Source organism: Trichechus manatus, unplaced genomic scaffold (assembly GCF_000243295.1).
Source record: "Trichechus manatus latirostris isolate Lorelei unplaced genomic scaffold, TriManLat1.0 scaffold00006, whole genome shotgun sequence".
NCBI classification, from domain to species: domain Eukaryota; kingdom Metazoa; phylum Chordata; class Mammalia; order Sirenia; family Trichechidae; genus Trichechus; species Trichechus manatus.
Window position 1 is genome coordinate 25,418,445 of NW_004443942.1, and position 14,223 is coordinate 25,432,667.

A 14,223-nucleotide genomic window follows, 5' to 3' on the forward strand; every position below is an offset into this window, starting at 1 on the left:
CCTGCCCTCGCGGCGCGCGCCGCCTCTTCCCCCACCCGCTCAAACAGCCTCCCGCCCGCTGCGCGTTTTGTCCCGCGTCTCGCCCCGTCCGTCTCCTGACTCGCCGCTGTTCTCTTTCCTCCCGCTTTTTCTTCTCAGTCTAAAGATGCCCTCGGCCACCAGCCACAGCGGAAGCGGCAGCAAGTCGTCCGGACCGCCACCCCCGTCGGGTTCCTCCGGGAGTGAGGCAGGGGCTGGGGCAGCTGCGCCGGCCTCTCAGCACCCCGCAACCGGCACCGGCGCTGTCCAGACCGAGGCCATGAAGCAGATTCTCGGGGTGATCGACAAGAAACTCCGGAATCTGGAGAAGAAAAAGGTGCCAGAGTTAGCGGGGAAGGGAGGGTTTGATGCGGCCCGGCGTCGGCGTTTCCTCCAGCGGGCAGGGCCCACCCTGATCGCAGTAGCTTTCACTTCTTTCCATTGCTAGCGCTCTGTTCTCTTATGCTCCTCTCCCTCCACACCGTAAACAGCTTCGTGCCCAGAAAACAGGTCCTAGGGGAGGTGCTTGTCACCTGACCCGGACGCGGCGGTGCCACCCAGGCCTCGATTATTCTCATCCTGCTATGAGTCCAGCTTTCTGGCCTTTCGGAGTGGAATGGATATGGTGGGGGCATATAACTAGGACTTAACTGGGTGGTGCCTCGTGTCCGTTAGCGAGGCTAGCGGGGAGGAATGAAGAGGCCTAGGGTGGGGGGCTCCGGGCTCAACCGACTGCCTCGGGGGGCGGGGGGGGGGTGGCTGTGTCTTTCAGCTGTGGCGTCTGGCCACACTCCACTTATTCAGCGTCCCCTCTTCCTCCTTAGGTGTGCAGTGTATTTAGAATCTTAAACTAGAGTTGTTTTTCCCCAGGCTCATTTTGAGTGGGTTCGATGTGCTACCCCCACCCTCAATCTCATGGGCTCCCCTACGTTTCTCTCTGTTTCAATTGTCTAGGTGCCCTCTAAACCTCACGCCCCAATCAAACCCGAGATGAATTTCTGCAGTGATTTTTTTTTTTTTGGTACCTAGGGGATTTTAAAATGGGGTGAGGGGAGACTGCAACGATTGAGACTCGTTGCGGGGGGTCAGGGTTAGACTGAGGCGATCGCTAGGTCTCTGGGCACATGGAGAGAGCGTCTAACATGGCGGCGGCTGCCGGGAGAGGGAAGCGCTTTACAGGAGCTGCATTGTGAGCACAAAGCGAAAGCAAAGTGGGAGGGCTGAGGCCAGGCAGCCGCCCCGAAGGCCTCCCTCGGACCGCCCCCCCCATCGAGCCACACCCACAATGTTTTTGGATTTTCAATAGTCAGTCATTCTAGGACACACGGTAAGGTAAATCTTCAAGTCGGCCTTTTGTTTCACGCTTTCAGCACAAGACTGTGTACCATCTCTAAGACTTACGTGTGTGTATAAAGGCCGTTGGCCGAGTGAATAATTCAACCTTGAGTAGGATTGGAAGTGGGAAGTGAGAAACAAATAGCACAAAAAATGAAGTAATTAATTAGATCAGAGTATGTAAACTTTTGCCTTTTATCTTAGAAAATGTAGCTTTGGTAAAATAACTTCTGCTTGTCTGCCTCTAGTAGAACATTTATTGTTTAATATCTTGAATTTTGAAGAAATCAAATTTTAAAATATTTATTTAGCTAGCCACCTAATAGTGTTATTGAAGACATCGAGATAGTGACTAGCTAAAATTTGGTCTGTGGGAAATAAGTTGAAGATAACTAGTGATATTTAGGCCTTAAAAGTTGTAATTGCTTATTTACTGATTTACATTTTTGAGGAGTTTTGAAACATAAACATTTAGATTTGATACTTCTGTCTCATCTCTTTCAGTATTGAACATAGGGAATTTTAATTCAATCTCTTGGACTTTGAAATTGAGAGATGGGCTAATTAGGGGATTTCTCACTTTAACCAATTATATTAACAAACATTCGTATTTTATTATAAGTGATTGGGATAATAGATTTATCAATAGCAGTACATTGACAAGTATTTTGAATGTAAAGTAGTAGCTATATTCAGATACAGAATAGAATAAGCATGCCCAAGGCCAGTATCTTCTGACGGCCATGTGACTTAGTTTTTGCTTCCCCTATTTGGAGTTGAGACTAACTTGGGTATTTAAAATTTCTTTTAATGCAATAAACAATACTGTCAAACTGGTTGATGTTTAAAAAATTTAACTTTCAGAATTTCTGGGAAAATTCCCATTTTCTTCTGGGATAGGAATCAGAAGATAAGTATTAATGATACTCATATTTTTTGTAGGCATTTTAATATAGACATTTATATTTTAATGATTGAAAAATAATCCTTCAGAGAGGCTAGTATAAAGTCAGGCACTGATTTGCAGCCAGTTTAATTGTGTGATGTCTCTTAGATTCCAGCGTTCAAGTGTGTCTGGAAAAATAGAAGTTTATAAGCCCCATGAGGCCCTGCACCATGACAGTTCACTCACATGTGTATGTGTGTATTACTATACATTGGCATTTCTACCACTATGTAGAGGAGAAGGTAATGCAAGTATTATGAAACAGGTTATAGACTGAAGGAGATTTAACAAATTGCACAAAGTAACAAATGTATTTCATATCTTTATTTCTGCCTTCTTCTGTTTTGGGTGCTAGTTATCAGAGAAGGTCAAGTCACAGTTAAGTGAGGTTTTTGGTCAAGCCAGAGACTAAGCTACCTACTTGTTAAATAGGTTGGCACTTCTAATGTGACTTGTGTTGTTAAAACTATATTTTACTTCTTGAGAAACTCAAGGCATTTAGATATTCCTTTAATTTAAGCACATTTGGTTTCTCGTTTAAGTTGAATTTTTTCAATATCCAGATGATGACTTATTATGTAAAAGAATTTAGCTGTGATTCATTTGTAAGTTGTGAGTGAGCATTTCTAATGCGCCTAAAATTTGCTTTACAAATCAGTTCTGAACCTTTTTAGAAAAAGGAATGGAGTAAAGTAAGATGCAGTTTACCACTGGATTTGTTTTTTCTGAAGTCTTACATTTGAGCTGTATTTTAATCTTGAGCTATTCATATTGGAGCATTCTACACCAAAGTGCCATTTCCACGGATTCTAAAATCAAGTATCTTGCCAAAAATTAGTAGTAGATCTGTAGTATCACTTATATTAAGACATAAATAATTGTAACAATTTTATTGTATCTTGTTTTTTAAAGTTATTAATTTTCTCATAATTTGAGCTGTTAGAGGAAAGCTAAGCATTTGTTCAGTGAGAATGAATGCATGCTTAACATTGAAATATGATCCTGTTATGTAATACAAGTGAGTAGCTTGGTGGTTTTTGAAGTTTGTGCTTATAAAGACAACATGAGTGTTCAGCAAAGAGAAGTGCAGTTATAATAAAGTTAATCCGGTGTAAAACTCCATTTACAAATCTTTTAACTGTGATTAAAAGTACAGATATTAGAATTGAGTGGTTAACTGCCTAGTTTTCTTCATTAGTTTGTATAGAACTGGACCCTAGGCTATGCAAGATGGTATTTGAAAACTAGTCTTGATTTTATCTTAAAAGAGAGTGTATTTGATGTTGTAAGATACAGTCAATTTTGATGCAGAATAAAAGATGAGATTTAAAATTGCTATGCTCTTTGTATAAATATTAGATTTAGACTCTAGTGACTTTGTTGGTGAAAGATTAACCAGTGTTCTCTTGCATAAAAAGCAAAACAGCCTGACAGCTTTGTAACCAATGTGTGACCAGAACTGATAGCCAAAAGTAGTGCTTTTCATACTATTCCCTGAAGTCTTTATGCTCTGTATGTCTTTCACGTAATATTATTCTGAAAAAGGATGCTGTCACTGTGAGAGAGGTAACAACGTTTGTTCTTTCCAGAGCTTTGCAGTCTACCTTGACTTAGAATTTTCATTGTAGAATTTCTGTGTTAAGAGTTACAAAATAAAAACATTTCTTAATATTTCATAAAAGTAAATCTTTTCTTGGGCTATCATCTGAAGTTTTTCTTGCGTTTAAGATCTCTGATGTGTTAGCTTTTCCATTGGTTGCAAGAACTATTCCTCTGCAATGCAGAGGACAAGATTACTTTGTTTTGCATTCACCTTGTTGGAGGGGGTGGGCGGGGGGTGGGGAGCTATAACGCTTAATTTGTTTTCCTCGGCTTGTGTGTGTGTGTGTGACAGAGGGAAGTATTTAAAATCTGAATTTAACAAGGTAAAGCTGTGAAATTATGTAAGTTAACGATTTCCTCATGAAATAGTCTGGGTACTTTTTTCTGGGGTGACAATAGAATCCTAAATATTAAAATAAGAGTGGATTGTTTAACCAGGCCAAATTATTATAATATTTTTATTTTTCTATTTGGTAGATATTTGAATTAGAATGCACTTTGCATGATTTACAGATAAGCATACAGTTTGCCATAATTTTATAAATTTCTTAGTTTACATTTAAGGCTAGCTGAAGATCAGTTTAGTATGTTTTATTTTTCTTAAAAAGATTAATATTTTTATTTACACAAGGGTGTATAGAACAATATTATCATGGCCTTAATTTTATTACTATACTGTTAAAGAGTCCAAGATTTTTAAGAGCTTAAAAGCATCTTAGAATTTAAGTCCAGTTCGTTTTACAGGAGAGGAAATTGAGATGCTCATGTAATAATGAAGCAGGTTGGAATGTGTGATATCCAAGGTCTCTTGTAATGTTTTATGGGAATAATTAGAATTTTTAGTGCTCTTCAACATGAATGTAATTTTTTTTGTTTAAGCTGATCATGTAGAACCAAGTAAAGTCTTTTAGTTCAAACCTTTAATTGTTAAAAAGCGTAATGCAAAAGAAAAAGATTTTCAGTTCTTCATTGTTAGATTGTTACCAATGTCTTATTGTTAAACTTCGGGTTTGTAGGCTATCCAGGTTATGGTCCTGAGAGTAGCAGTAGGTAAAGTCCCATTCTACCAGATGTCTTTGCAGCATCCATATTGTTGTAATGAAATGAACTTAAAAAGAGAAACAAACTTTTTAAGTTTAAACTCTGAAGTTTTTCTTTATGCTTAGGTAAGCCCTAAATGCACGTATGCGAGTTTCTACGAAAGTTTAGTATGTCCTAAGCCAGAAAATTTGGGAAGAGCATTATTAGGAGAGAAATAGGAGGTGTGACAAACTTTCCATCTTAATTTTTGTATTCCAGGCTCCTGGGTATTTTTCAGTAATTGACTTCTTTTTCTGGGGGAAATCAATGGTATGAATGCCATAGAGAATGAAGGGAGTAGCAAAAGAGAAATTCAGCCAAAGTTAGATCTATAAATTTCTTGATTTTAGCTCATTTCTTTTATTTCTCCCATTAGCTATACTAGTGCTGCTCTTGAGTGTAAAAACATGAGTGGAAAAGACTGCAGGGCAGAGTTCAAAATTCACACTTCCTGAGGAAAGGGGAAGCTTGTGTTTATTGACCATGCTCAACTAAAGTAGTGTCTGCTTCTTCTAAATTCCTGTATTACCTATTGTCTGTATCACATTGACATATTTATATTGCCTTAAGTTCTTAACGTGTTTTTCTAAATTGGTGGTAAGCTCCTTGAGGGCAAGAACTATTAGTAACATTACTCCATTGTGCCTTCCACATGGTGTATGCTAAATAAATACTTTACTAGTTTGACTAAATCATTAGATAGAAATATTTGTTACTTCACAGCAAAACCCTGTGAAAATTGATTAATCCGTGAGGGGGGACGCTTTTTGTACAGCACTATTAGCTGAAATGTTACTTTTTTAAATAGACAAAGTTGATGAGTAGGCAAGTGGAATACTCTTGTTTTAAAATTTGGGTAGTGTAAGCAAGATTTTTAAAGAGTTAGCACTTCTTAGGAAGGAGGACATAGACAGTTCTTGGTATTAGAACCATTGTGAATGATTAGAAATTTCATTGCATTCCCCTCAATACTGTTATCCAAACATAGAAACAACTAAAATATACTTCAATCATTGGGAAAAAAACTTCTTGGTTTCCATTTTAAATTACATTTTATGTCTTACATTGAACTGCCAAGGCAGTGTATAATCGTTTCATTGTACAGACTCATCCTAATGAGTAGCTTGGTTAAGCAACGAATGATTTAAGACACCCTTTAGGATTATTGGAAACCCTGGTGGCGTAGTGGTTAAGAGCAACGGCTGCCAACAAAAAGGTCGGCAGTTTGAAAATCCACCAAGCGTTCCTTGGAAACTCTATGGGACAGTTCTGCTCTGTCCTGTAGGGTCGCTGTGAGTTGGAACAGACTCAGCGGCAACGGGTTTTGGGTTTTTTGGTTTTAAGATTATCTCTTTTTTATTTTTTATACACAAGCTTTAGACTTTTTAAGAATATAATTCGAAGTAGATGGTGCTAGAACTCTTTCCAGTTAGTTGCTTCCATTCATTCATACATAACTGCATAATTTAAACTTGTGAAACAATAAGGTCTTTTACAGGATTCTTTTTTTTTTTTAAATTGGACAAAAGTTTCATCAAGTTAAACTCCTGGTTACTTATCTGCTTCAAAATTATAATGGGGCCTTAGATAACATCTAATTCAGCACCCTTTTACTATTGTTGTTGTTAGGTGCAGTCAAGTGGGTTCTGACTCATAGCGACCCTGTGTACAACAGAATGAAATACTGCCCAGTCCTGCGCCATCCTCACAGTCGTTGCTATGTTTGAGCCCATTGTTGCAGCCACTATGTCAGTCCATCTCGTCGAGGGTCTACCTCTTATTCGCTGACCTGCTACCTCACCAAGTATGATGTCCTTCTCTAGTCCCTCCTGATAACGTGTCCAGAGTACGTGAGACAAAGTCCAAACTCTTCCAAGGAGCAGTCTTGTTGTACTTGTTCCAAGACAGACTTGTTCGTTCTTCTGGCAGTCCGTGATCTATTCAATATTCTTCACCAACACCATAATTCAAAGGTATTATTCAATCTTCTTTATTTGTTGTCCACCTTTCGCACATATATGAGGTGACTGAAAATATGGCTTGGGTTAGGTGCACCTTAGTTCTCAAAGTAACATCTTTGCTTTTGAACACTTTAAAGAGGCCTTTTGCAGCAGATTTGCCCAGTGCAATACGTTGATTTTTGACTGCTGCTTCCTTGGGCATTGATTGTGGATCCAAGAAAAATGAAATCCTTGACAACATCAGTATGTTCTCCATTTGTCATTGTCATGATGTTGCTTATTGGTCCAGTTGTGAGCGTTTTTGTTTTCTTAATGTTGAAGTGTAATCCATATTGAAGGCTGTAGTCTTTGATCTTCATCAGTAAGTGCATCAAGCAAGGTTATGTCGTCTGCATATCACAGGTTGTTAGTGAGTCTTCCTCCGGCTTTTACTATTAGTGTTTATAAATCCAGCATTCCTGACAGGTGTTCAATCAGTTTCTGCTGTAACTAGTTTTCTAGGATTTGGTAGGATGCTTATTTCTCAATGAAAGTCTGTTTCATCGTTGGATAACTCTGAGGTTCTTGATGTTAGAGTCACACCTCTCTACCCCCATCGTTTATACTTATTTTGTTTTCTGGAACAAGATAGACTTCTGCTATGTGAGCATGCTTCCAATATTTGAAGGTAGCGGTTATGGATCATCTATGGACTATTCAATTTTAAAGTTTAGAGAATTTTTGCTTATAACCTTTCTTGTCTTCTATGAATTTTACTGGCTACGAATTCTCAGTTAAACTGTTGAGGGTGAATAGGAGGCAGTCAGCTGTCTAAAGTTGGAACTGATATTTCTGGGTGAAGAGTGGGGAACGTAGAGATTAGGAACTTGAAATAATACCTAGAAAGACCACTGAAGAGTACAGGAAGTTGAGAGGAAAAGAAGTTTATCATTTGTCTCTGCATTTGTCTTTCTGCAGATTATTTCAGTACTCTAGAAGTGATTTATTTGGCTTAGAGACATAACATGATTTAAAGTACAGTTGGTACTCGTAGTCCTTTCGTTACCTTATGCTTCATTTTTAAGTATTCTGGCCCAGTTTGGAGATGGTCTCCTTAGTTGAGGACAGGAGTCCTGTAGTTTCCTGGATAGCCACGTTAGTTTTTTCATGTTGTCTCTGCCTAATCTTTCCTATTGTGACTATTCACAATTGTCTGTTTGAAGAGTTTTTGATTTTTGGAGTTTCCCATCTCTCTTGCTATTTCTTTTTTAGCTGCATATTTTTTAAAAAATGTTTTCTTAATCATTTATGGAATTTGTTGATATAACAGTGTGGGAGAAAAAGGTCAATAAGATAGCTTTTTTGGATATCCATCTCATAGCACTGTACAGTTCAATAAAGTAACTTTGGTGGTGATGAAAGAACCTGGGAAGAATGGAAGACCTAGATGTACTGTGATTCAGCAGCATAAGAATACTTTGAGTGGAGGAAGGAAAAGAGGAAAACGGCAGCAACAGAGGCAGAAGTGTAATGTAGCAATGGCAGGGATCCAGAATGGCATTGTTAGGGAGGAAGGTGTGGAGCCACAAATAATTTTTTGGAATTTGTGACCTTAGGCAGATTATTCAACTTCTCTATCTTCCTCTTAGGTGAAAAATGATTCATAACAGTAGCTTTCTGATAGGGCTAGCCACTAACTGATAGTTTAGATTTCAATGTCACATAGTATGAGTACTGTCAAATATAAGCTTCAAAGAAACAGGAGATAGAGCTGCAGGAGTGGGGCTGGGCAATGCTTGTTGGAGGTAATTCTCAGTGCCACATGACTAGTCTTTGGACATCTACTAGGTGTAGGAGCCCTGGTGGTGCAGTGATTAAGCACTCGGCTGCTAACCGAAAGGTCGGTGATTCAAACCCACCAGTGGCTCTGCAGGAGATAAAACCTGGCCATCTGATCCCGTAAAGGTTACAGCCTAGGAAACCCTATGGGGCAGTTCTACCCTGTCCTATAGGGTTACTATGAGTTGGAATCGACTCAGCGGACTACAACAACAGGTATAGTCATTTAAACTTCTACCCCGTCATTCCCCTTCAGAGACTCTGGTAATCTTGGAAATGGCCTGATTTTCATCTTGCTCATGAATGGTGCTATAAGTGGGTTTTTAATATACCTTAGGAATGCTTAGTAATTGAAAAAGAAATCTTACCTTGAATTTTAAGATAATAGAGAGGAACCCTGGTGATGCTGCAGTTAAAGTGCTTGGCTGCTAACCAAAAGGTCGGCGGTTCGAACCCACCAGTGGGGAGAAAGATCTGGTAGTCTACTTCTGTAAAGATGTACAGCCTTGGAAACCCTATGGGGCAGTTACACTCTGTCCTATAAAGTTATGAGTCAGAATCAACTTGATGGCAGTGGGTTTGGTTTTGGGTATATGTATTAGTTTAAGGAAGAACTCCTATGTGATAGGCAGTTAAGGCAAGAACAGAGCTGTTTGTCTGGATCCCTTTGCTCCCCTCTGTTTTTGTTGAAATTAATGTTAGATCAGTCAGTGTGATAAGCAAGTCTTTTTTAATATATTGAATTAGTTCATCCTGCAAATGGATAATTTTCTACTTGTTGGATTTAATTTAAGGAGCCCTGGTAACACAGTGGTTAAGCTCTTGAATGCTAACCAAATGGTCGGTGGTTTGAACCCACCAACTGCTCTGTGGGGAAAAGATGTGGCAGCCTACATCTCTAAAGATTTACAGCCTTGGAAACCCTATGGGGCAGTTCTACTCTGTCCTGTAGGGTTGCTGTGAGTTGGAATCAACTTGATGGCAACAGATTTGAATAGAGTATGACAATAGGGATGAGGCCACTTAATGTCATTTATTTTAGTAGTCTACTTTTTCAGAGGAGGAATCAGTCCCTGGAGAAGGACATCATGTTTGGTAAAGTAGAGGGTCAGTGAAAAAGAGGAAGACCCTCAATGAAATAGATTGACACAGTGGTTGCAACAGTGGGCTTAAGCATAACAACAATTGTGAAGATGGCACAGGACCAGGCAGTATTTCGTTCTGTTGTACATGGGGTCGCTATGAGTTGGAATCAACTTGACGGTACCTAACAACTTTTTCAGAGATTGAGACCAGTGTAGGTACCATATCGTTTTCCTTATGAAATACTATTCAGGAGTGAACTGGGATTGCAAGCTATAGCAAGGTACTTATTATGAGAAGTAGAAAATTAGATCAATTATTGTCCTAAGGCTTTCTGGTTCTAGTGTGAATTTTGGCATTCATTGAGTTTAATGGTAAAATAAACTTCTGGGGCTTCAGCCCACAATGCAAGACTTAACAAAAGTACTAATAAATGGGAGGTGGTAACCTTTCCCTCCTGGAAAACAATTCCTGTTTTCCTAACTGAGCACCCAGGAGAGCGTTCAGGTCATAAATAGATCTTTACTTACGTGTAAAGTTACTAGGTTAAATAGACTTACAAGCTGGCTAGAAACCAAACTACCATTGAACAAGTTTTCTGAGTTGTTTAAAGCTGAACCTTTAGGCAGCGTATTTCCAGATTGAGGCTGCCATAAATTTTGTATCAGATATTTGACTCAGAATAATTTATTTCCAGGCTCTACTGGACTCATTATGATAAGGGAATTAAAATGTATTTGATCTGATCATTGTTTTTCAAGCTTAACTATTATCAGAATTAGCCAGAGTAATTGTTAAAGCATAGATTGCTGGGCTTCACCCCTAGAGCTTCTGATTCAGTAGGTCTGGGTTGGGGCTGAGAATTTACATTTCTAACAAGTTCCCACCTGATGCTGATGCTACTTGGTGTGGGGACAGCACTTTTGAGAACCACTGACCTGGACTAAAAAGATCTCTGCTTAGATTCCATGGGGACCAGGCAGTGATTTGTGCCATTGTGCGTGGGGTTGCCATGGGTCAGGGGTTCATACAGGGTACACAGTGGACTTGGTTTCTGCTCCGTGATGCTTGAGGCCTCATTTGGGAAGACGAAGGTTCAGTCACTTACAGAGCTCTTACATGTGGCCTCACCATGTGACTTGGCTTCCTCACAGCATGGCATCCTCAGGGTAACGGACTTATATGATGGCTCTGGACTCTCAATGCTCTTGTTTCAGTGGAAAACAAACAAGGCAGAGATGCATTGTTTTCATGACTCCACCTTGGAAGTCATACAGCATCACTTCCATTGTACTGTATTGATTGAAGCAATCATAAGCCCACCCAGATCAAGGGCAGGGGAATTGGACTAGTTCTTAATGGAGGAGTGCCTAGGTCACATTATAGAAGAGAATGTGGGACCACAGATATTGTAGCCATCTTTGGAAAATGTAATCTCCCATAAAGAGCTCTGTGTTGGATGAATACTAACTTTGCTATTGTGTAAAAAACTAGAGCTTTTCTATTATAGGATGGTGTTCATACTCAATGATTATTATAGGTGAAAGTCTTGATAATATTCTGAAATCTGGAATTCTAATTGTTTTTATTATACAAACTGTATATGTTCACTGCAGAATATTTAAGTATACAGAACGAAGCAAAAGGAAAAAAGATCCACCATAATTCTGCCAATCATAGCATTTTTGTTTATCTTTTCAGATTTATATTCATGTATTTGATAGGCATGTTCTCAGGAATTCAGTTTACATCCATTTTGATTGGCATGTGTGCTTTAAGTTCTCAAGACGTTAAATAACAATGTTAAGATAGGTGTATAAAACTACCCCATGGAGGGTAATACAGTATGCTTGTTGTGTGCCATCAGATCGATTCCGACTCTTTGACGAACTCTATAGGACAGAGTAGAACTGCCCTGTAGGGTTTTCTAGGCTGTGATCTTCATGGAACAGATGGTTTTTTTCTCCCACAGAGTTACTTGTGGGTTAGAACTGCTGGCCTTTCAGTTTAGCAGCTGAGCACTTAACTATTGTGCCACCAGGGCTCCATAGTATGCTTGCTGTATATTACTTTCTAGATTTAGCAATTTTTTTTGAAAAATGTATAATATAGGAAGAAAAGGGAAGTACAATAAATGCCAGGTATAAGCTATAGTAGTTTTTCTTTGCCAGTTAAGAATTTTAATGATACTAGCACTGAATTTTAGACCCCCCACCTTTTGTTAGGAGCCCTGGTGGTGCAGTGGTTAAAGTGCTCAGCTGGTATCCGAAAAGTCGGCAGTTCGAACCTACAAGCAGCTCCGTGGGGGAAAGATGTGGCAGTTTGCTTCCATACAGATTACAGCCTTGGAAACTTAATGGGGCAGTTCTAGTCTGTTTATAGGGTTGCTATGAGTCGGAATTGATGATGGCAGCGGGTTTTCTTCTATTTGCGTATATCTTCTCTTATCAGTAAATTTGTAATAAAGGAATTCTGATTATAATATTATTTTGGAGTATTCTAAGTTATAAATTAAAAGCAAATCTTAAAATTGTTTAGTTTTTTTAGATATTAAAAGAAAAAAGAGCCTACCCTGTTTTAAAAGTGAACGAAATGTATTTGTTGCTCTTCAGTATGTTCTGAGGTCATTGAGCAGATCTTTTGTACCTGGGTTAGGCCTGCCAGACCAGTGTAAAAAAAACTTGATTTTTTCAAGGAATAGACTTGAAGTTTATACCTGTTCAGTGGGAGGCTTACTGATTGTATGAAATAGGTCACCTAAGACTAAAGTTGGATACTTCCATCAGCCTTTAATAGTTTAATGGTTATCTTGGTTTTATTTATCGCCAGTATTAATAAGAAATTGTGATAGGCTTTTCAGTTTAGGGTAGAATGGTCATGTAAGCAGAAAATGGATCATTTGACCTAAAAAGAGCTACTAACATTGCTGTTCAACTTGTTTCTGTGGCCCTGCATGCCCTTTATCAGGCATGAACAAAATACTTTGTATTTTCTTTCGTGAATTTGATTATTGGAAAGGGTCAGGAACTATATATGTTTATAATTGTTTATAATTTATTGGCCATGCTTTAATTTTTTTCTCCCTTAATTTAGGTTTCTACTTATTCCCTATCTTCCCAGCCCTTCACAGCAATAACTAAACTCTTGACTATGTCGCATTACCTGAATATCTTGCCTTTTGGGTCTTATCTGTTACTGGTAGCGTGGGACACCTCTTTATCTTAGGGAAAAAAATGATCTTAAACCAGAGGTTAGTTTTCCACTTCCACTCCCTGCACATTTAACTCCATTTGTCAGAAAATAAAGGAAAACCTGCCTAGTGTACTGCCCATAGGGGAGGTGGTAGCCTGACAGTATCTCATGTTGTTGAAGAATAATGAATGAGGAGGTGCATCAAAGACTTATGCTTGTGCTTTTACTCAGGAAAAGTAAACTTTTTATACCACCTATTCACATGAGTTCTTGCGGGGTGGGGTGATATTTTAGAAACTTAACTTGTGCATACCTAGTGTTGCCTCAGTTTATTTTTGCTCATCTTTCACAGTGGTTCCCCTTTCATGCAGCCATTGCTTGATGTTAATAGATTAAAAGTTATTTCTTCTGTTGTATAAAATTTAGCACTTTGCAAATACCTGATATGTTCACTTCTTGGGGAATAAGCAGGATGCCAACCAAGGTGTGGCCCTCACCTATGTATGTGGGAACCATGTGGCTCACCCATCTAATGCATACCATTTTTGAGAAACCTAAAAAATAAGCAGTATTGTGTCATTGGTTTACAGTATTCGGTATTATTCAGTGTGTTCGGAGTATTAAAATTAATTTCTTAACTCACTATTAATTAAACTTATTGAGATATTTTAATGTGCCAACTAACCGGAGTATATCTAAAAATTATAGTTGAGGAAAGAATTGAGACAAATTTAGAGGATTGTGTGAGTTTTGCAAAATTAGCATGGTTAAACTGGTTTGTACCGTCAATGTAGATTATAACTATTTTTTTTCTTTTAAAATAGGGCAAGCTTGATGATTACCAGGAACGAATGAACAAAGGGGAAAGGCTTAATCAAGATCAGTTGGTAAAGATGTTATATTTTATTAGAGATTTTATGATCAATAAGAATATTAATTAGGTTCTGTCTTTGTTATTTTAGGATGCAGTATCTAAGTACCAGGAAGTCACCAATAACTTGGAATTTGCAAAAGAATTGCAAAGGAGTTTCATGGCATTAAGTCAAGATGTAAGTAAAAGACAGTATATGCGTTTATGCAATATTAAAAATAAGGGGAAAATTTTGTTGTTTATTTGGGTTTTAGTCTTTGCATTATCATTGATAAGCTCTCTGGATCTCAGTTAAATTATCTGCAAAGTGAGAATTG

At 38.6% G+C, this 14,223-nt stretch overlaps 1 protein-coding gene across 2 annotated transcripts in view; it reads left to right on the top strand.

Annotated features, from left to right (window-relative positions):
* CAPRIN1 (cell cycle associated protein 1) overlaps positions 1-14,223 on the top strand; it is a 32,884-nt gene that overhangs the window by 546 nt on the left and 18,115 nt on the right. Inside the window, exons 2-4 of one of the 2 annotated variants that reach the window (XM_004369778.2) lie at positions 139-355; positions 13,860-13,922; positions 13,998-14,084. In XM_004369778.2, coding sequence (XP_004369835.1) covers positions 146-355; positions 13,860-13,922; positions 13,998-14,084 — 360 coding nt within the window. In that variant the 5' untranslated portion in view covers positions 139-145. Of the gene's footprint in view, positions 1-138; positions 356-6,917; positions 6,955-13,859; positions 13,923-13,997; positions 14,085-14,223 lie in introns of those variants that run through there. The other variant, XM_023738238.1, reaches the window with a different exon arrangement.